We start from the raw sequence: 22424 nt of genomic DNA, 5'->3' as shown, positions 1-22424 counted from the left end.
GGTCATAGTGCAGTCACAGTGTGGTGGTAGTCTTTACTGGGTCATAGTGCAGTTTTACCTTGTATGGGGAACAAATCACATGATTGTGGGAGCACCTCCTCTAAGACTATGATTTAGGCTGTTTGAGAAGGTTTGAAACCTAAGCAACCTACTGTAGTAGGTCAAAGCTGCTGAAAAAAAAAAAAAACAGTTTCAGACCAATGCCCACTTCTCACGTTTTTATAAAAAAGATTGAATGAATAGGTGAATGAAAAATGTAATGCAAATGAGTATGAAACATCAGTGTACACTTGACCACCAACCCAGTTGAACACCATGCACCAAGAGACTGTGAAAACACTGGATTAAACAAACTTTATTATACAGAATTAATTGTTTTTCATAAATTATTCATCGCCCCAAAGATTTTAACGTTAGTCTCAGACGTCGTCTTCTCAACCACCAGTCATCCAGGCAGAACCACATCATCCACCGGTCAGAACCACCTCATCCACCAGTCAGTCAGTCAGTCAGGCAGAACCACCTCATCCACCAGTCATCCAGGCAGAACCACCTCATCCACCAGTCATCCAGGCAGAACCACCTCATCCACCAGTCATCCAGGCAGAACCACCTCATCCACCAGTCAGTCAGTCAGAACCACCTCATCCACCAGTCAGTCAGTCAGGCAGAACCACCCCATCCACCAGGCAGAACTACCTCATCCACCAGGCAGAACCACAGGGTAATTTACATTATGCAGAACCCTCCAAAATATTACCTAGAACTAACTAGAACCCACATATGGTTGCAAAACTTAGGGTTGCAAGTTCCCTGGTTTTCAAGGAAAAAAAGGTTCTGGGATTTCCTGCTTATTCTCTCCTAATTCCAGGAATGTTCCAACCTGGATTTCTGGGAAACCGAGACATTTTTGTAAAGTTACTCTAAACCCACCCATTATGTCTTAGAACCCACCGCAATGTCACCAGTGGTTCCCTCTCTCACCACACCTAAACCCACCCATTATGTCTTAGAACCCACCGCAATGTCACCAGTGGTTCCCTCTCTCACCACACCTAAACCCACCCATTACGTCTTAGAACCCACCGCAATGTCACCAGTGGTTCCCTCTCTCTCACCACACCTAAACCCATACTCCCAAGTAGTTCTACAGTCAGATACACCCCAACAGGATACTTCATTCAGTAGCATAACAGTCAATATTGACATAAAATCCACCCTGGAACTTTGATCTAGAACCCTGATCTAGGAGTCAGTGTGGTTCTTGATTAGCATAAAAAAGGGTTCAGAGGTGTTTCTGGGAGGTTGGTCTGCAGGGTGAGGGAGTTCCCTTTCCATTCCTGTGTGTGTGTGTGTGTGTGTTCATGCAACAAGCAGCAGCATCAAGCCACTCTGTTAGCCAGGTATCAGCTGAGCTTTCTTTCTGTTAAAGGAAACAAGAAAAGCAAACCAATCATCTATCAGTCAGACATGGCTTTACACAGGAACGTCATGTTCTGACTCACAGGTATTTTACTAACAGAGATTAATTCCAAGTATTACTTGAACGTGTCAATTAAAAATTAAACAATGAGAGTCTATAGACAAAGAATTGACGCAACTAATGACCAGACACTTCACAGTTGTCTATTATCCAAACTAGACCTTCATAATTCATAACTCTAGATCTATACACGGTACATTCCTCTCCATACTAATGACTCACAACAGAGGAAACCAAACAGAATGCAAATGTCAGTTCTTGGAAAACCTCAAGGACTTCCTAGAATGCTCTGATCATTTATATAAATTATTAATTTATTACTGTTAATATTGTGTAACATGCTTGGATGAACCTAGAGGACCACAATGGAAATAACCCTTCCAGCTCCATTGTGTTTTTATCCTCCATGATTTTTTTAAGCATGTGTTGTCTCAGGCTGGAGCAGCCTTCTCCAAATCAATCATTCAGACCCTACCTTCCAGCGGAGGACGCTTGCAGCAGGACATGTTGTGGTCCCCCTGCTGTGCTGGGGACTGCAGCCTGACTGGAAGAGCCCGTCACTGGGCTACCATCTCCTCTCAGGATGGCTGTACACTTCCAGTTATCCATGTAGTTGGCTGGGGAGAGAGATAGACACGGAGATGACAAAGGACAGGGAGAAAGAGAGGAGAGAGCAGAGTCAAAAGGATGGATGAGAAGGCTGACATCTTTGAGACACCTACTGTATACTGTTTATATGAGAACTACTGTATACTGTATACATGAGAACTACTGTATACATGATAACTACTGTATACATGATAACTACTGTATACATGAGAACTACTGTATACTGTTTATATGACAACTACTGTATACTGTGAATGTAAACTATTCACTCATTTTTTTGTCTTATATAATATATGCCATTTAGCAGACAATTTAATCCAAAGCAATTTAGTCATGTGGGCATACATTTTTCTTAAAGTATGGATGTTCCTGGGAATAAAACCCACGATTGTGTTGTTGAAAGTACCATGCTCTACCAACTGAGCTACACTTATATGAAATCTGCGCCCCCAGGGCTGTATCGACCCCGTGCCCCCTGACTCCAACATAAGTGTATGTAAACTTCAGTCTTCAACTGTACACTACTAAGTATATAAAGTATTCATCCCATTGGCGTTTTCCCTTTTTGTTCCATTACAACCTGTAATTTAAATGTTTTTTTATTTACTTATTTGGATTTCAAAACAAAACAGTTCAAATTCGTGAAGAAGTGAATTGAAAAAAAAGTTTAAAAAACCCCACAAAAAAACAGAAAAGTGGTGTGTGTATATGTCTTCACCCCTTTGCTATGAAGCCCTTAAATAAGATCTGGTGCAACCAATTACCTTCAGATGTCACATAATTAGTTAAATAAAGTGTCACATGATCGCAATATATTTATATATACAGCCCCCCCCCTGCCCACGGTTCTGGTCAACTACTCCAATATTGACACCATTGTCACTCAATTAGGTTTTAACAACCTTCATTTTATGCAATCTGAGGAACTGAGGGAGGACGACAAACATTATTTTTTAAATACCCTCGCTAGATCAGCGAAAAATAAGGGGTTCGGAACGTTTCAGCTAACTCTTTGCCCTGACCGAGTACCCGAAGAAACTCTACAACGACAGGAAAGTCTCTTTTAGTGACAAAATTGATTTGCGGTGGGAGCAACCAGCACTTTTTAAGAGACAGGATACACCATAACCACAGGGGCTCCAGGATTATGTCCATCAACATCACAACTGTTTTAGAGATTGACAGACAGGGTCAGGTAGTGCTCCAGTGTCAGAATAACCAACAGAGGACTAATACCCTAATGTTTGTTCCTTTAACTCTTCCTTCTGGTGAGTCTATACAAACTGTTGTTCGATTCGGTCAGAAAATGTGGTTGTAACATTAATTATGTTTTTGTTATTCCGTTGGTTACATCTAGGCAGATGCCCCAGGGGCACGGTGGCCCACACATTGAATATTTTAAATGTAATAAAACCTTTCCTGTGAATGAAATCATTGCTGAGCGCGAAGTTGATTTCATGTTTCTCACTGAAACATGGCTGTCTTCATACTGTAATGCCGCTCTTATTGAAGCCTCCCTCCAGACTACAGTGCTGGCCATATCCCTGTATAGGCAGGCCACCAATGTGTAACGGATGTGAAACGGCTAGCTTAGTTAGCGGTGCGCGCTAAATAGCGTTTCAATCGGTGACGTCACTTGCTCTGAGACCTTGAAGTAGTAGTTCCCCTTGCTCTGCAAGGGCCGCGGCTTTTGTGGAGTGATGGGTAACGATGCTTCGTGGGTGTCAGTTGTTGATGTGTTCAGAAGGTCCCTGGTTTGCGCCCGGGTATGGGCGAGGGGACGGTCTAAAATTATACTGTTACAAATGCAGTGCCCCATTTTCTTGACTGATTTCTCTGAACTATTGTCTATTGTCCTTAAACTATGGTAAAATCATTGTGTTGGGTGATTTTAATATTTATGTTGACAAAGACTGACTCCAAGGCCATTTAATTTATTAATATTTTGAGCTCTATGGACTTTATCCAACATGTTCCTTGGCCCACCTATAACCACAGCCATACTCTGGACCTGGTTATAACCAAGGGGCTTTCTACTGGGCCCACCCATACTCTGGACCTGGTTATTACCAAGGGACTTTCTACTGGGCCCACCCATAACCAAACAAATACTCTGGACCTGGTTATTACCAAGGGGCTTTCTACTGGACCTGGTTATTACCAAGGGGCTTTCTACTGGACCTGGTTATTACCAAGGGGCTTTCTACTGGACCTGGTTATTACCAAGGGGCTTTCTATTGACATATCCTCTATTGTTGATGTTGCTTTATCTGATCACCACTGTGGATGTTTTACTACCTTGTTGCCCTTAGCTCAGGGTAATACTGAACACAATATTAAGAAACACCATCTGACCTCTGAAGTTGCTGCAGATTTTATTGAGTGTATGAACAATACTCCACCACCTATTCTGCCTTCCTCTTGTGATGATTTAGTAAATAACTTTAGTATTAAATTAAGGGCAACCATTGATGCCATAACTCCAGTACGGTTGAAAAAGGACACATCCAAACAGAGAGCCCATTGGATGAGTGAGGAAACTAATCAATTAAAGAGAAATTGCAGAAAGGCAGAGCAGAAGTAGAGAAAGTCAAAGTTGCAGGTCCATTTCTATATTATTTTAGAGCAACATGAGCATGTCTGGCATTTCTACCTTCATTACTATTAAATCAGAATAATTAGAGTGCTCTTCTTGACCATTCATGGCCTGATAAATCATACCCCCTCAAACATATGTAAACTTTACTCCACATTAAAATGTGATGAATTTGCGGCATATTTCAGAGATCAGATAACAAACATTAGGCTGTGTATCAGTCAAGCAAGACCTGATGAGAAGTCTGATATGTGCCCTAGCCTACCACACAAAGGCACTATGGATTTATTTTCCCTGGTTGACATGCTCAGGAAAGTGACATCACAACTTAAGACTTCTACCTGCCTTATTGATCCTATCCCCACCACCTTCTGCAAAACAGTTTTTATTGCATATATGAAGCAGTGCAAACCATTGTTAATCCCTCCCGGTCCACAGGAATTTTCTGCACTAACAACTGCTATGGTGAAACTCCTGAAGAAAAGTCATCTAGATTCTTTAGCGCTTAGACATTTTTTACCTTTCATTCTTAAGCAAAATTCTGGAGAAATTGGTGTTCAAAAAGCTACATTTTTTTTTTTTTAAAGTGCCACCTGTATATTAGAAACATTTCAAAATCAGTTTTACGTGCCCACCACAGCACAGAGACAGCCTTAGTTAAAGTGGTCAATTATTTGAGCCAATACAGATTCCAAACAGCTCTCTGTCCTTGTACTCTTGGATTTAAGTCCTGCCTTTCACACAGTTGACCATAATGTCGTTCTGGACAGATTTGAGAAGTTAGTTGACCTATCCGGTCCAGGTCTAAATTGGTTTAGGACCAATTTAACAGGTCGAGAGTTTGTCACCCTTGCTGAACATAACTCAGAGAAAATACATATCACAAATAGCGTTCCAAAAGGTTTGATTTTGGGTCCGGTTCTGTTCAGTTTATACATGTTACCCCTTGGCTGTGTTATCAGAAAGCACAGCATTAATTTACTGCTATGCAGACGATACACAACTTAAAAAATTGGATTGTAGCTCCACGGATAAATTGGTCTACACTAACACCAGGTGTACACCAGGTCTATCCACTCTACCTTTCCAGAGCCGGACACAGCCATCATCCCCTGAGGAGGCAAGCAGGGTGCTGCTGATGTTCCAGGAGACTCTCCACACCTGGGAGTTGTGGTTGTCAAACTGGGCCAGGATCTGAACCTGCAGCTTAGTGGGACCAGACGACCCCGCTGCAGACTCTTTCCTGTAGAAACACAGAGACCAGCAGGATAGGGTTAGAAGATAGGGTAAAACTGGGCCAAGACCTCCAGCTTAGTGGGATCGGAGGATGCTGTGACCTCTCTCCTGTAGAACAGGGATGTGATTGGGACACCAGACAATCAAGTAGGATATATGTTTAGGGGTGACAAAAGATACAATGGTCACTTCCAAAACATCAGTTAAGAACTCACACCGAGTCAGCCTGGAAATGACTTGCACTGCAAACACTAACCAGCATGAAGATGCTCCACTGTGACCTGGCTGGTTGTGAATCCTGTCTTAGAAGAGATCTTGCTACTGGATGCGTGTAGGAGCATGTCCTTTAAATAAACTCACCTCAGTGGTATCAGCTTGAAGATGCGTACGTCTTTGGTGGCGATGGCGAGCACGTGAAAAGAGCGTCCCAAGTTGGGAGCAAAGGCAATGTCATGGACTGGATCTGTCACCGTCATCAGATTTTCTGCCTTAGCATACTTCCTGATAAAAGAGAATAATCAATAAAACATGGGATTCATATACTTCCTTTCTACAACAGACCATAAGAAGAAGCTATTCAGACTCCATGTATTCAATCACAACATGGTGGCAGTCTGCCCTGAGACATGGCTCCTATAGTGGAGTCTCGGGTTGTTTATCCTGAGACATGGCTCCTATAGTGGAGTACCAAATGGCACCCTGTTTGACCAGGGTCCATAGGGACACTAGGTGATATTTGGGACACAGCCTAGGTCTCCAGCCATCCAGCCATGTTAGATAGCAATGCCATTAGGTTAGGCACAGATGTGTGAAATGGGATGAGGAAAGGTGGTGCTACCATGATACAAACCTTGTGTTTTCAATGTATTCATAGATGTGAACTTTCCCGCTGTATGCTGTGTTGCTGTCATCAGAGCCCACTGCTATCATGGGGGCGTGGGCACGGGAGCTGCAAGCACAACCATTGGATGATGATGATGTTCTAGGTACAGCAGGTTTGTCTCTTCCTTGTGTTTCAACATGCAGCCACACAGTTATACTCTATAAACTAACAATCACCTCTGATGATTGGCTCAAGCACTTTTGTGTTTCAACATGCAGCCACAATGGAGCCTGGGAGCTTCCACTCCTTCCTGCTTCTTAACATAGCAACAAGAAACAGAACTACTGTGGTGTTGACCACCACTTAGTGGTCAGAACAATGTTCTGTGCTCAGACCACTCACTACTGTCCTCATTTCCACACAGGTCTACACAGAGAGACAATGGGTCTGTTGGGTCGGTACTGCCCACATATCTTGAACATACCCATGTGTTGAATGCAAGTTAGTTCTGATAAATCTGAGTATGGTTTGCTAAATGATAGGAGGGCTCAACCTGGAGGGGCTCCAGGAGATACAGGAGCAGCTGAGTTTAGAGGAGATCTCCTGCTGCAGGGACCACTGGCTGAGGTTCATTACGTCTGGAGCCTCGTAGACCCTCATAACCCCATCTGCTGAGCACGTGGTCAGCATCAGACCCATGTGTTTAGGAGCAAACTTCACGTCAGTCACCGACGTTCTGCTGTCCACCAGAGTGGTCCTCTTGATCTGGAAAGAGACAGGAGTGTGAGGGGGAGACGCACAAGGGAGGGACACCAGTGCTGGGTAAGGATTAGTTGCCCCCCGGGGCCGGGCCAGTCGACACTCTGGGCTGGGTTGTCTCTTAACTGATCTAGACTCCACCTTTCACCCGGTTACTGAGTCCTCTCTGTTCACCGAGCTACTCTCTCCTTCTCCACAGTTCTCACCCAGTGACTGAGCCCTCTACCAACTGATCTAGACTACCTTTCACCCGGTTACTGAGTCCTCTCTGTTCACCGAGCCAGACTCTCTCCTTCTCCACATTTCTCACCCAGTGACTGAGTCCTCTCTGTTAAAGGAGAAGTTGACCCAAAATCCAGAAACTCTTAAGTGGTTCCATACATTGAAACTAGTTCAGTGGAGTTTGCCCTCCCCCATGTAGTGCTGTACTGAAACAGCTGCTGTTGCTGGATGCAGGCCTCGCTCTGCTCCGTTGCCAGTGAATTCATGATTCAGAAATCCCTGAAGTGTGGACAAATTGTTGTTTTATTGAAAGGGTACAGCCGAATGAGCTATTTTTGTCAAAAAAAATAAGAAAAGTACTATGAGTCAGAAAACGTGTACTTTCCCACCTAAAACATGTGTGATTATTTTATAGAAATGTTTTATGTAGCCGACAGCCATAGCAGTGGAGATGGGTAACAACTGCTAATGTGCAACCTCTGGGGGAATCCCTGCTACATAGAATCAGCACCTTAGGCCCTTAAAAATCCTAGGCCTCTATGTTTACATGATATGGTGTAATGGTAATAACACAATAACACCTCCAACATCAAGAATCAGGCAAGGCTACATACCTCAACATCAAGAATCAGGCAAGGCTACATACCTCCAACATCAAGAATCAGGCAAGGCTACATACCTCAACATCAAGAATCAGGCAAGGCTACATACCTCCAACATCAAGAATCAGGCAAGGCTACATACCTCAACATCAAGAATCAGGCAAGGCTACATACCTCCAACGCCAAGAATCAGGCGAGACTACATACCTCCAACGCCAAGAATCAGGCGAGACTACATACCTCCAACATCAAGAATCAGGCAAGGCTACATACCTCCAACATCAAGAATCAGGCAAGGCTACATACGCCAACATCAAGAATCAGGCAAGGCTACATACCTCAACATCAAGAATCAGGCAAGGCTACATACCTCAACATCAAGTATCAGGCAAGGCTACATACCTCCAACATCAAGAATCAGGCAAGGCTACATACCTCAACATCAAGAATCAGGCAAGGCTACATACCTCCAACATCAAGAATCAGGCAAGGCTACATACCTCAACATCAAGAATCAGGCAAGGCTACATACCTCAACATCAAGAATCAGGCAAGGCTACATACCTCAACATCAAGAATCAGGCAAGGCTACATACCTCCAACATCAAGAATCAGGCAAGGCTACATACCTCAACATCAAGAATCAGGCAAGGCTACATACCTCCAACATCAAGAATCAGGCAAGGCTACATACCTCCAAAGTCAAGAATCAGGCGAGACTACATACCTCCAAAGTCAAGAATCAGGCGAGACTACATACCTCCAACGTCAAGAATCAGGATGGGAAACATACCCCTGCAGTGTCCGCTTGCTTTGTTGCCTTCTCAAGCAAACCTTTGAATTTTGGCACTGCTCCAGATCCAGACATGGACATATAGTATCACTGTTCCAGATCCAGACGTATAGTAACACTGCTCCAGATCGAGACATATAGTAACACTGCTCCAGATCGAGACATATAGTAACACTGCTCCAGATCCAGTCATATAGTATCACTGTTCCAGATCCAGACATGGACATATAGTATCACTGTTCCAGATCCAGTCATATAGTATCACTGCTCCAGATCCAGACATATAGTAACACTGCTCCAGATCCAGACATATAGTAACACTGCTCCAGATCCAGACATATAGTAACACTGCTCCAGATCCAGACATATAGTAACACTGCTCCAGATCCAGACATATAGTAACACTGCTCCAGATCCAGACATATAGTATCACTGTTCCAGATCCAGTCATATAGTATCACTGCTCCAGATCCAGACATATAGTAACACTGCTCCAGATCCAGACATATAGTAACACTGTTCTAGATCCAGACATATAGTAACACTGCTCCAGATCCAGACATATAGTATCACTGCTCCAGATCCAGTCATATAGTATCACTGTTCCAGATCCAGACATATAGTAACACTGCTCCAGATCCAGACATGGACATATAGTATCACTGTTCCAGATCCAGACATATAGTATCACTGTTCCAGATCCAGACATATAGTATCACTGTTCCAGATCCAGACATATAGTATCACTGTTCCAGATCCAGACATATAGTAACACTGCTCCAGATCCAGTATCACTGTTCCAGATCCAGACATATAGTAACACTGCTCCAGATCCAGACATATAGTAACACTGCTCCAGATCCAGTCATATAGTATCACTGTTCCAGATCCAGACGTTTGGTAACACTGCTCCAGATCCAGACATATAGTATCACTGCTCCAGATCCAGACATGGACATATAGTATCACTGTTCCAGATCCAGACATATAGTAACACTGCTCCAGATCCAGACATATAGTATCACTGCTCCAGATCCAGACATACAGTGCCTTGCGAAAGTATTCGGCCCCCTAGAACTTTGCGACCCTTTGCCACATTTCAGGCTTCAAACATAAAGATATAAAACTGTATTTTTTTGTGAAGAATCAACAACAAGTGGGACACAATCATGAAGTGGAACGACATTTATTGGATATTTCAAACTTTTTTAACAAATCAAAAACTGAAAAATTGGGCGTGCAAAATTATTCAGCCCCTTTACTTTCAGTGAAGCAAACTCTCTCTAGAAGTTCAGTGAGGATCTCTGAATGATCCAATGTTGACCTAAATGACTAATGATGATAAATACAATCCACCTGTGTGTAATCAAGTCTCCGTATAAATGCACCTGCACTGTGATAGTCTCAGAGGTCCGTTAAAATGCAGAGAGCATCATGAAGAACAAGGAACACACCAGGCAGGTCCGAGATACTGTTGTGAAGAAGTTTAAAGCCGGATTTGGATACAAAAAGATTTCCCAAGCTTTAAACATCCCAAGGAGCACTGTGCAAGCGATAATATTGAAATGGAAGGAGTATCAGACCACTGCAAATCTACCAAGACCTGGCCGTCCCTCTAAACTTTGAGCTCATACAAGGAGAAGACTGATCAGAGATGCAGCCAAGAGGCCCATGATCACTCTGGATGAACTGCAGAGATCTACAGCTGAGGTGGGAGACTCTGTCCATAGGACAACAATCAGTTGTATATTGCACAAATCTGGCCTTTATGGAAGAGTGGCAAGAAGAAAGCCATTTCTTAAAGATATCCATAAAAAGTGTCATTTAAAGTTTGCCACAAGCCACCTGGGAGACACACCAAACATGTGGAAGAAGGTGCTCTGGTCAGATGAAACCAAAATTTAACTTTTTGGCAACAATGCAAAACGTTATGTTTGGCGTAAAAGCAACACAGCTGAACACACCATCCCCACTGTCAAACATGGTGGTGGCAGCATCATGGTTTCGGCCTGCTTTTCTTCAGCAGGGACAGGGAAGATGGTTAAAATTTATGGGAAGATGGATGGAGCCAAATACAGGACCATTCTGGAAGAAAACCTGATGGAGTCTGCAAAAGACCTGAGACTGGGACGGAGATTTGTCTTCCAACAAGACAATGATCCAAAACATAAAGCAACATCTACAATGGAATGGTCAAAAATAAACATATCCAGGTGTTAGAATGGCCAAGTCAAAGTCCAGACCTGAATCCAATAGAGAATCTGTGGAAAGAACTGAAAACTGCTGTTCACAAATGCTCTCCATCCAACCTCACTGAGCTCGTGCTGTTTTTCAAGGAGGAATGGGAAAAAATTTCAGTCTCTCGATGTGCAAAACTGATAGAGACATACCCCAAGCGACTTACAGCTGTAATCGCAGCAAAAGGTGGCGCTACAAAGTATTAACTTAAGCGGGCTGAATAATTTTGCACGCCCAATTTTTCAGTTTTTGATTTGTTAAAAAAGTTTGAAATTTCCAATAAATGTCATTCCACTTCATGATTGTGTCCCACTTGTTGTTGATTCTTCACAAAAAAATACAGTTTTATATCTTTATGTTTGAAGCCTGAAATGTGGCAAAAGGTCGCAAAGTTCAAGGGGGCCGAATACTTTCGCAAGGCACTGTATAGTATCACTGCTCCAGATCCAGACGTATAGTAACACTGTTCCAGATCCAGACATATAGTAACACTGTTCCAGATCCAGACATATAGTAACACTGTTCCAGATCCAGACATATAGTAACACTGTTCCAGATCCAGACATATAGTAACACTGTTCCAGATCCAGACATATAGTAACACTGTTCCAGAACCAGACATATAGTAACACTGTTCCAGATCCAGTCATATAGTATCACTGTTCTAGATCCAGTCATATAGTAACACTGCTCCAGATCCAGACATATAGTAACACTGTTCCAGATCCAGTCATATAGTAACACTGCTCCAGATCTAGACATATAGTATCACTGCTCCAGATCCAGTCATATAGTAACACTGCTCCAGATCCAGACATATAGTATCACTGCTCCAGATCCAGTCATATAGTAACACTGTTCCAGATCCAGTCATATAGTATCACTGTTCTAGATCCAGACATATAGTATCACTGCTCCAGATCCAGTCATATAGTATCACTGCTCCAGATCCAGTCATATAGTAACACTGCTCCAGATCCAGTCATATAGTAACACTGTTCCAGATCCAGTCATATAGTATCACTGTTCTAGATCCAGTCATATAGTATCACTGCTCAAGATCCAGACATATAGTATCACTGCTCCAGATCCAGACCAAACCAAATCAAATGTATTTATATAGCCCTTCGTACATCAGCTGATATCTCAAAGTGCTGTACAGAAACCCAGCCTAAAACCCCAAACAGCAAGCAATGCAGGTGTAGAAGCACGGTGGCTAGGAAAAACTCCCTAGAAAGGCCAAAACCTAGGAAGAAACCTAGAGAGGAACCAGGCTATGTGGGGTGGCCAGTCCTCTTCTGGCTGTGCCGGGTGGAGAATATAACAGAACATGGCCAAGATGTTCAAATGTTCATAAATGACCAGCATGGTCCAATAATAATAAGGCAGAACAGTTGAAACTGGAGCAGCAGCACGGTCAGGTGGACTGGGGACAGCAAGGAGTCATCATGTCAGGTAGTCCTGGGGCATGGTCCTAGGGCTCAGGTCAGTTGAAACTGGAGCAGCAGCACGGCCAGGTGGACTGGGGACAGCAAGGAGTCATCATGTCAGGTAGTCCTGGGGCATGGTCCTAGGGCTCAGGTCAGTTGAAACTGGAGCAGCAGCACGGCCAGGTGGACTGGGGACAGCAAGGAGTCATCATATCAGGTAGTCCTGGGGCATATGTCCTCAGGCTCAGGTCCTCCGAGAGAGAGAAAGAAAGAGAGAAGGAGAGAATTAGAGAACGCACACTTAGATTCACACAGGACACCGAATAGGACAGGAGAAGTACTCCAGATATAACAAACTGACCCTAGCCCCCGGACAGGGCCAAACAGGAAGGATATAACCCCACCCACTTTGCCAAAGCACAGCCCCCACACCACTAGAGGGATATCTTCAACCACCAACTTACCATCCTGAGACAAGGCTGAGTATAGCCCACAAAGACCTCTGCCACGGCACAATCCAAGGGGGGGGGGGGGGCAACCCTGACAGGATGACCACATCAGTGAATCAACCCACTCAGGTGACGCACCCCCTCCACGGCATGAGAGAGCCCCAGTAAGCCAGTGACTCAGCCCCTGTAATAGGGTTAGAGGCAGAGAATCCCAGTGGAAAGAGGGGAACCGGCCAGGCAGAGACAGCAAGGGCGGTTCGTTGCTCCAGAGCCTTTCCGTTCACCTTCCCACTCCTGGGCCAGACTACACTCAATCATATGACCCACTGAAGAGATGAGTCTTCAGTAAAGACTTAAAGGTTGAGACCGAGTTTGCGTCTCTGACATGGGTAGGCAGACCGTTCCATAAAAATGGAGCTCTATAGGAGAAAGCCCTGCCTCCAGCTGTTGGCTTAGAAATTCTAGGGACAATTAGGAGGCCTGCGTCTTGTGACCGTAGCGTACGTGTCGGTATGTACGGCAGGACAAAATCAGAGAGATAGGTAGGAGCAAGCCCATGTAATGCTTTGTAGGTTAGCAGTAAAACCTTGAAATCAGCCCTTGCTTTGACAGGAAGCCAGTGTAGAAGCTAGCACTGGAGTAATATGATCAAATTTTTTGGTTCTAGTCAGGATTCTAGCAGCCGTATTTAGCACTAACTGAAGTTTATTTAGTGCTCCAGACATATAGTATCACTGCTCCAGATCCAGACATATAGTATCCCTGCTCCAGATCCAGACATATAGTAACAATGGATCAGATCCAGTCATATAGCATCACTGCTCCAGACATATAGTAACACTGCTCCAGATCCAGTATCATTGCTCCAGATCCAGACATATAGTAACACTGCTCCAGATCCAAACATATAGTAACACTGCTCCAGATCCAGTATCACTGCTCCAGATCCAGACATATAGTATCACTGGTCCAGATCCAGACATATAGTAACACTGCTCCAGATCCAGACATATAGTAACACTGCTACAGATCCAGACATATAGTAACACTGCTCCAGATCCAGTGTCACTGCTCCAGATCCAGACATAAAGTAACACTGCTCCAGATCCAGACATATAGTATCAAATGATCCAGATCCAGACATATAGTATCACTGTTCCAGATCCAGACATATAGTAACACTGCTCCAGATCCAGACATATAGTAAAACTGCTCCAGATCCAGACATATAGTAAAACTGCTCCAGATCCAGACATATAGTAAAACTGCTCCAGATCCAGACATATAGTATCACTGCCGGAGATCCAGACATATAGTAACACTGCACCAGATCCAGACATATAGTATCAATGATCCAGACATATAGTATCACTGCTCCAGATCCAGACATATAGTAACACTGCTCCAGATCCAGACATATAGTAACACTGCTCCAGATCCAGACATATAGTATCAATGATCCAGACATATAGTATCACTGCTCCAGATCCAGACATATAGTATCAATGATCCAGACATATAGTATCACTGCTCCAGATCCAGACATATAGTAACACTGCTCCAGATCCAGACATATAGTAACACTGCTCCAGATCCAGACATATAGTATCAATGATCCAGACATATAGTATCACTGCTCCAGATCCAGACATATAGTAAAACTGCTCCAGATCCAGACATATAGTAAAACTGCTCCAGATCCAGACATATAGTATCACTGCTCCAGATCTAGACATATAGTAGCACTGCTCAAGATCTAGACATATTGTATCACTGCTCCAGATCCAGTCATATAGTATCACTGCTCCAGATCCAGACATATAGTATCACTTTTCCAGATCCAGACATATAGTAACACTGCCGCAGATCCAGACATATAGTAACACTGTTCCAGATCCAGTCATATAGTAACACTGTTCCAGATCCAGACATATAGTAACACTGCTCCAGATCCAGACATATAGTATCACTGCTCCAGATCCAGACATATAGTATCACTGCTCCAGATCCAGTATCACTGCTCCAGATCCAGTCATATAGTATCACTGCTCCAGATCCAGACATATAGTATCACTGCTCCAGATCCAGTATCACTGCTCCAGATCCAGACATATAGTAACACTGCTCCAGATCCAAACATATACTAACACTGGTCGAGATCCAGACATATAGTAACACTACTCCACATCCAGACATATAGTATCACTTCTCCAGATCCAGACATATAGTATCACTTCTCCAGATCCAGAGATATAGTAACACTGCTCCAGATCTAGACATATAGTAACACTGCTCCAGATCTAGACATATAGTAACACTGCTCCAGATCCAGTCATATAGTATCACTGTTCCTGAACCAGACATTTAGTAACACTGCTCCAGATCCAGACATATAGTATCAATGATCCAGACATATAGTATCACTGCTCCTGAACCAGACATTTAGTAACACTGCTCCAGATCCAGACATATAGTATCAATGATCCAGACATATAGTATCACTGCTCCAGATCCAGACATATAGTATCACTTCTCCAGATCCAGACATATAGTATCACTTCTCCAGATCCAGACATATAGTAACACTGCTCCAGATCCAGACATATAGTAACACTGCTCCAGATCTAGACATATAGTAACACTGCTCCAGATCTAGACATATAGTAACACTGTTCCAGATCCAGACATATAGTAACACTGCTCCAGATCTAGACATATAGTAACACTGCTCCAGATCCAGACATATAGTAACACTGCTCCAGATCTAGACATATAGTAACACTGCTCCAGATCCAGTCATATAGTATCACTGTTCCAGATCCAGACATATAGTAACACTGCTCCAGATCCAGACATATAGTAACACTGCTCCAGATCTAGACATATAGTAACACTGCTCCAGATCCAGTCATATAGTATCACTGTTCCAGATCCAGACATATAGTATCACTTCTCCAGATCCAGACATATAGTAACACTGCTCCAGATCCAGACATATAGTAACACTGCTCCAGATCTAGACATATAGTAACACTGCTCCAGATCTAGACATATAGTAACACTGTTCCAGATCCAGACATATAGTAACACTGCTCCAGATCTAGACATATAGTAACACTGCTCCAGATCCAGACATATAGTAACACTGCTCCAGATCTAGACATATAGTAACACTGCTCCAGATCCAGTCATATAGTATCACTGTTCCAGATCCAGACATATAGTAACACTGCTCCAGATCCAGTCATATAGTATCACTGCTCCAGATCCAGACATATAGTATCAATGATCCAGACATATAGTATCACTGCTCCAGATCCAGACATATAGTATCACTTCTCCAGATCCAGACATATAGTAACACTGCTCCAGATCCAGACATATAGTAACACTGCTCCAGATCTAGACATATAGTAACACTGCTCCAGATCTAGACATATAGTAACACTGTTCCAGATCCAGACATATAGTAACACTGCTCCAGATCTAGACATATAGTATCACTGCTCCAGATCCAGACATATAGTATCAATGATCCAGACATATAGTATCACTTCTCCAGATCCAGACATATAGTAACACTGCTCCAGATCCAGTCATATAGTATCACTGCTCCAGATCCAGACATATAGTATCAATGATCCAGACATATAGTATCACTTCTCCAGATCCAGACATATAGTAACACTGCTCCAGATCCAGACATATAGTAACACTGCTCCAGATCTAGACATATAGTAACACTGCTCCAGATCTAGACATATAGTATTCACTGCTCCAGATCCAGACATATAGTAACACTGTTCCAGATCCAGACATATAGTATCACTGCTCCAGATCCAGTATCACTGCTCCAGATCCAGTATCACTGCTCCAGATCCAGTATCACTGCTCCAGATCCAGTATCACTGCTCCAGATCCAGACATGGACATATAGTAACACTGTTCCAGATCCAGACATATAGTAACACTGCTCCAGATCCAGACAAATAGTATCACTGCTCCAGATCCAGTATCACTGCTCCAGATCCAGACATATAGTAACACTGCTCCAAATCCAGACAAATAGTATCACTGCTCCAGATCCAGACATATAGTAACACTGCTCCAGATCCAGTCATATAGTATCCCTGCTCCAGATCCAGACATATAGTAACACTGCTCCAGATCCAGTCATATAGTAACACTGCTCCAGATCCAGACATATAGTAACACTGCTCCAGATCCAGACATGGACATACAGTAGCAACAGCTGTATCTTTCAGTATCCTTCGTTTTTTGGTCATTTCAGATTGCATGTGCTCGTTCATATGCCTCGTCGTTCAAGTGCTTGGTTCACACGCAGCGATGAAAGGTTGGCTGCAGGAGTATTTACATCATAATTACCATTTCTAATTGCTCCAAACCATCTTCTGCATCTCTGTGTATCTTTTATCGGAAAACAGTGCAAGTCGGTGCCTTCTTCCCTTATTGTCCTGTATAAAGTGCAGCAAGGGACCAGAAAACTAGCTAATTCTTACTGTCATCTCTTTCTCCACCACAGGTATCTAACTTTACCTGCTATATGCCTAACTATCAACTTTTGCACCAGCTCCTTCTCCCCCCAAAGATCTCCGCAACAGGCTTACCCCCACGAGGGTGCATATACACACTTGTCACCCATTTCTGCTACCGTAGCTGTTGGCTACATAAAATAATGATATCAAATAACCACAAATGTTTTAGGTGGAGAAGTACACATTTCCTGACTCAAAACTGATAGTACTTTTGACAAAAATAGCTAATTCGGCCGTATGCTTTCAATAAAACAACAATTTGTCCATACTTCACGGATTTCTGAATCATGAAATCACTGGCAACGGAGCGGAGCGAGGCCTACATCCAGCAACATCAGCTGTTTCAATACAGCACTACAGGGAGAGAGAGGGAAAACTCTGGTCATCCCCAAAGCAAACACCTCCTTTGGCCGCCTTTCCTTCCAGTTCTCTTCTGCCAATGACTGGAACGAATTGCAAAAATCACTGAAGCTGGAGACTTCGCTAACTTTAAACATCAGCCGTCAGAACAGCTAACCAATCAATGTTCACAGCCAATCTGTAAATAGCCAACCCAACTACCTCATCCCCATATTGTTATTTATTATGCTCTTTTTCGCACTAGTATCTCTACTTGCACATCTATCACTCCAGTGTTAATCCTAAATTGTAATTACTTTGCATCCACGGCCTATTTATTGCCGTACCTCCCTAATCTTACTACATTTGCACACACTGTAAATACATTTTTCTATTGTGTTATTGACTATACGTTTGTTGATTCCATGTGTAACTGTTGTTTTTGTCGCACTGCTTTGCTTTCTCTTGGCCAGGTCGCAGTTGTAAATGAAAACAAGTTTTCAACTGGCCGGATGGTTAAATAAAATAAAAAATAAAAAGAGGGGGAAAACTCCACTTAAACTAGTTTAAATGTATGGAATCACTTTGCAGTTTCTGGATTTTGGGTAAACTTGTCCTCTAACTGGCTCTTTCCTTCTCAATTCTCACCCAGTGACTGAGTCCTCGCTGTTTGTCATTGGACTCCCCAACGATCTCCTCCCACACAGCAGCGGTCCGGTCGAAGGAGCAGGAGGCCAGCACCTGACCAAACTCTGGATGGGCCCAGGTCACCCTCCACACTGATCCACTATGGGTCTGGACAGAGAGAATAAAGATGTCATCAACAGCCCTACCTCCACCACCTCCGCTTTGAACATACAATAAAGCAAAAGCATTTGTCTTTATGTAGTCTAATTAGTTCAGACTTTTCTTCAGCAGAAAAATTATACTGCGTTTGTCTCTTGTGAAATGTGTCCAATTTAGGGATGCACGATATAGTCGGTAAGCATATCGGAATTGGCTGATATTAACTAACAATGCCAAAATCGTCATCGGCTCCATGTATTCTTTAACGCCGATGTGCAAAACCGATGTTGAAGCTGACATGCATACCTGTATAACGTAGGTAGATGACATAATGACGCTACACAGCATTCCTAACTTAGATCCATACAGCAGACATAGTGGGATATTTTGTTAATTTCAAAGGAAGATAACAAAAAGGCCATATGCAACGTTTGTGCTGCTATTATTTCACGAGGGGAGAAAATGAAATATTTCAATACCCCAAACCTAATTACTCATTTGAAAGTGCATCCCATCCAGACATTCAGCAACTACTTATAACAAAAGCGCACACTTCCAACAACTAAACAAGTTCAAGTCGAGCAGTCATTTGAAAGCGTAAGAAAATTTCAGCAGGACAACTTTAAGGCAAAATCCATTAACGCCAAGATAATGGAATTCATTCCCCTTGACAATCAACCGTTCTCTGTCGTGGATGATGTTGGCTTTCGCCGACTGGTTGAGCACCTCGGGCCCCAGTACACACTACCAAGTAGGCGCTATTTTTCAGATGTTACCCTAATGGAGTTACACAGTATTGTTGAAACGCACATCCGTGAGCTACTTGCTATGGGCGTCACTGCTATTAGCTTCACGAATGACATTTGGACCAGCGATGTCAGCCCCATGAGCATGCCGAGACTGACAGCACCGTGGGTCGACCAGGATTTCATACTGAGGAAAGCCGTATTGCTCAAGAATGTGCTTGGTTCTCATACCGCTGCTGCCATTTCAATGGCATTTGAGAACATGTTTAAAACTTGGAAAATCTTCAAGAACAAAAGTACACGCTGTGCTACGTGATAATGCATGGAACATGACAAAGGCTTTGGAACAATGCGGAGTGGCTAGTTTGCCATGCATGACACACACATTGCAACTGGCTGTGAACGAAGGTGTTTTGGCCCAACGCAGCATATCTGACACAGTGGCAACAGGTAGGAAGATAGTGGGTCATTTTAAACACTCACAGCTCGCATACAGCCACCTGCAACCAATACAGGAGCAGCTTGGAGTGAAAACCAAAAGGCTTAAGCGAGACGTTTCCAACAGATGGAACAGTACGTTTTACATGGAGAGCCTGCTGGAACAAAAACGAGTGCTTGGCATTTACGCAGCCGACAATGAGTTCCCTGCAACAATCAGCACAAACCAGTGGACTCTCATTGGAAACAGGAACACACACCTAGCTCCATTCGAACAACTGACTGGAGAAATAAGCTCATGAGCTGCGTCTGCAGCAGACGTGATACCCTCGGTCATGGCATTGAAACGCCTGCTCAACAAAACTGCCCACACAGACCGTGGGGTTAAAACTTGCAAAAGTACTGAAGGCTGTGAACAAGCGAGTTGGTGGCATTCTCTCTGAGCCTCTTTACTGGGTCGCCACCATGCTAGGTACAAGGACTGCTACTTTGATGCAGACAAGAAACAGGGTTTACATGAAATGTTAGACATAGCTGGACAATATGGAAACGGACACAGTGACAGTTTTACTGGTAATGGGGACATGCATAAATGATCAACAAAATAACTTTTTGGTCCCTGTGTGTTTCAACTATTTAACTGTACGACAATGCTTAAAAGGCCACACATTAAAAAATATATAAAAAATTCAAATCAGTTATTGGTATCGTTTTTTTGGCAAGCAAAATATTGGATATCGGTATCGGCCAAAATGTCATATTGGTGCATCCCTAGTCTAATAGTGATGGTCATACTGATAAACTGAAAATGAACAGAAGCGTTAGCTAGCTACCTTCCAGCTGGCAGTGAAAGAGAATAGAAACATTACCTTCCAGCTGGCAGTGAAAGAGAATAGAAACATTACCTTCCAGCTGACAGTGAAAGAGAATAGAAACATTACCTTCCAACAGGCAGTGAAAGAGAATAGAAACATTACCTTCCAGCTGGCAGTGCAAGAGAATAGAAACATTACCTTCCAGCTGGCAGTGAAAGAGAATAAACATTACCTTCCAGCTGGCAGTGAAAGAGAATAGAAACATTACCTTCCAGCTGGCAGTGAAAGAGAATAGAAACATTACCTTCCAGCTGGCAGTGAAAGAGAATATAAACATTGCCTTCCAGCTAGCAGTGAAAGAGAATAGAAACATTACCTTCCAGCTGGCAGTGCAAGAGAATAGAAACATTACCTTCCAGCTGGCAGTGAAAGAGAATAGAAACATTACCTTCCAACAGGCAGTGAAAGAGAATAGAAACATTACCTTCCAGCTGGCAGTGCAAGAGAATAGAAACATTACCTTCCAGCTGGCAGTGAAAGAGAATAAACATTACCTTCCAGCTGGCAGTGAAAGAGAATAGAACATTACCTTCCAACTGGCAGTGAAAGAGAATAGAAACATTACCTTCCAGCTGGCAGTGCAGTTCCACTCTCCGTTGTCACTCTTGTCCCACACCTTAAATGATGGATAGAAGAGACAGGGTTATTTCAAACAGATGGCTTTGCCAGGAAGAACTAACTAGCTGGCTTGTTCTTATAAAGTAAATGTAAGACCAGGGGATTCAAAAGGATTGGTTTGTTGTTGTTAGCTGGCTAACTAGTTCAGAGCTTTCTTTACTTTACCTTGACACTTTGGTCACTAGAGCAAGTTGCCATTCTCCGGCCATGGAAATCATATGAAACATCATGAATAAGATCCTTGTGGTCCGCTGCAATACTTCGAGCGACAAACATTTCTGTTTGGGGAAAAGTCTGCTCGATAAATGTAGCAACAAATATACCACGTTACATGTGAGTTTACTATACTATGGGATAGGTAGCATTGGTCGACGCCATTTTTATAAAAAGTCGTTTCACTGCCAAGCTTTAGCTGAAATACGCCACCTCTATCTTCATAATATTTGACTGCCCAATTGTGCCGATGCAAACTATATCATAGTCCCAAACTATATGAATTAATTAGTCTCTCGAAACCAGGTCGCAGTCACTATGTGCCTTAAAAGTGAGCATTTATTATCTCGAATGACATAAAAAAATCTTTGTTTTTGAAAGATACCGAAGGTTTCCTCTAGTTACCACAGCCACAAAGTCATTAACGTAAAAATGCATACAAATAAATATATTTCCGGTCTTAATTTCCGGTTAGGCATGATGTTAGAAGTTTGGTTTAGGCTAGATTCAAAATCACAGTTTAAAATGAGTAGTTGTAGAAATAGGCGGAGTTTATGACTGTGGTAAGTAGGGAAACCCGATACCGAAGGACCCTGTTTGGCGCACGCGCACA

The 22424-nt window shown here is 43.0% G+C and overlaps 1 protein-coding gene across 2 annotated transcripts; it reads right to left on the bottom strand.

The window, feature by feature from the left end:
• Nucleotides 1-335: 335 nt before the first annotated feature.
• seh1l (SEH1-like (S. cerevisiae)) lies at nt 336-22371 on the bottom strand. Of its 2 annotated transcripts, XR_005041297.1 has the most exons (10): nt 21764-22371; nt 21546-21596; nt 18784-18930; nt 7301-7512; nt 6775-6873; nt 6285-6425; nt 5771-5931; nt 1959-2100; nt 990-1423; nt 336-923 (listed from the first exon to the last, which is right to left on the bottom strand). XR_005041297.1 is itself a non-coding variant. In XM_021559715.2 (9 exons), exons 1-9 carry the CDS (start codon nt 21872-21874, stop codon nt 1396-1398), a joined length of 1092 nt encoding a protein of 363 aa, XP_021415390.1. In that variant the 5' UTR covers nt 21875-22371; the 3' UTR covers nt 336-1395. The 2 variants fall into 2 exon arrangements, 1 of the variants encoding a protein (XP_021415390.1); XM_021559715.2 differs by having other exon boundaries at nt 336-1423.
• Between the last annotated feature and the right edge of the window lie 53 nt (nt 22372-22424).

Source organism: Oncorhynchus mykiss, chromosome 32 (assembly GCF_013265735.2).
Source record: "Oncorhynchus mykiss isolate Arlee chromosome 32, USDA_OmykA_1.1, whole genome shotgun sequence".
Taxonomy (NCBI): domain Eukaryota; kingdom Metazoa; phylum Chordata; class Actinopteri; order Salmoniformes; family Salmonidae; genus Oncorhynchus; species Oncorhynchus mykiss.
This window is presented reverse-complemented; position numbering and strand designations above follow the sequence as displayed.

Excerpts from the sequence above, each read along its gene's own strand:
- seh1l (XM_021559715.2), bottom strand. The coding sequence starts at position 21,874 with ATGTTTGTCGCTCGAAGTATTGCAGCGGACCACAAGGATCTTATTCAT. Across the intron at positions 21,597-21,763 it reads CTAGTGACCAAAGTGTCAAG|GTGTGGGACAAGAGTGACAA; the intron begins GTAAAGTAAAGA and ends CCATCATTTAAG. Across the intron at positions 2,101-5,770 it reads CTGTGTCCGGCTCTGGAAAG|CCAACTACATGGATAACTGG; the intron begins GTAGAGTGGATA and ends CTCTCTCCCCAG.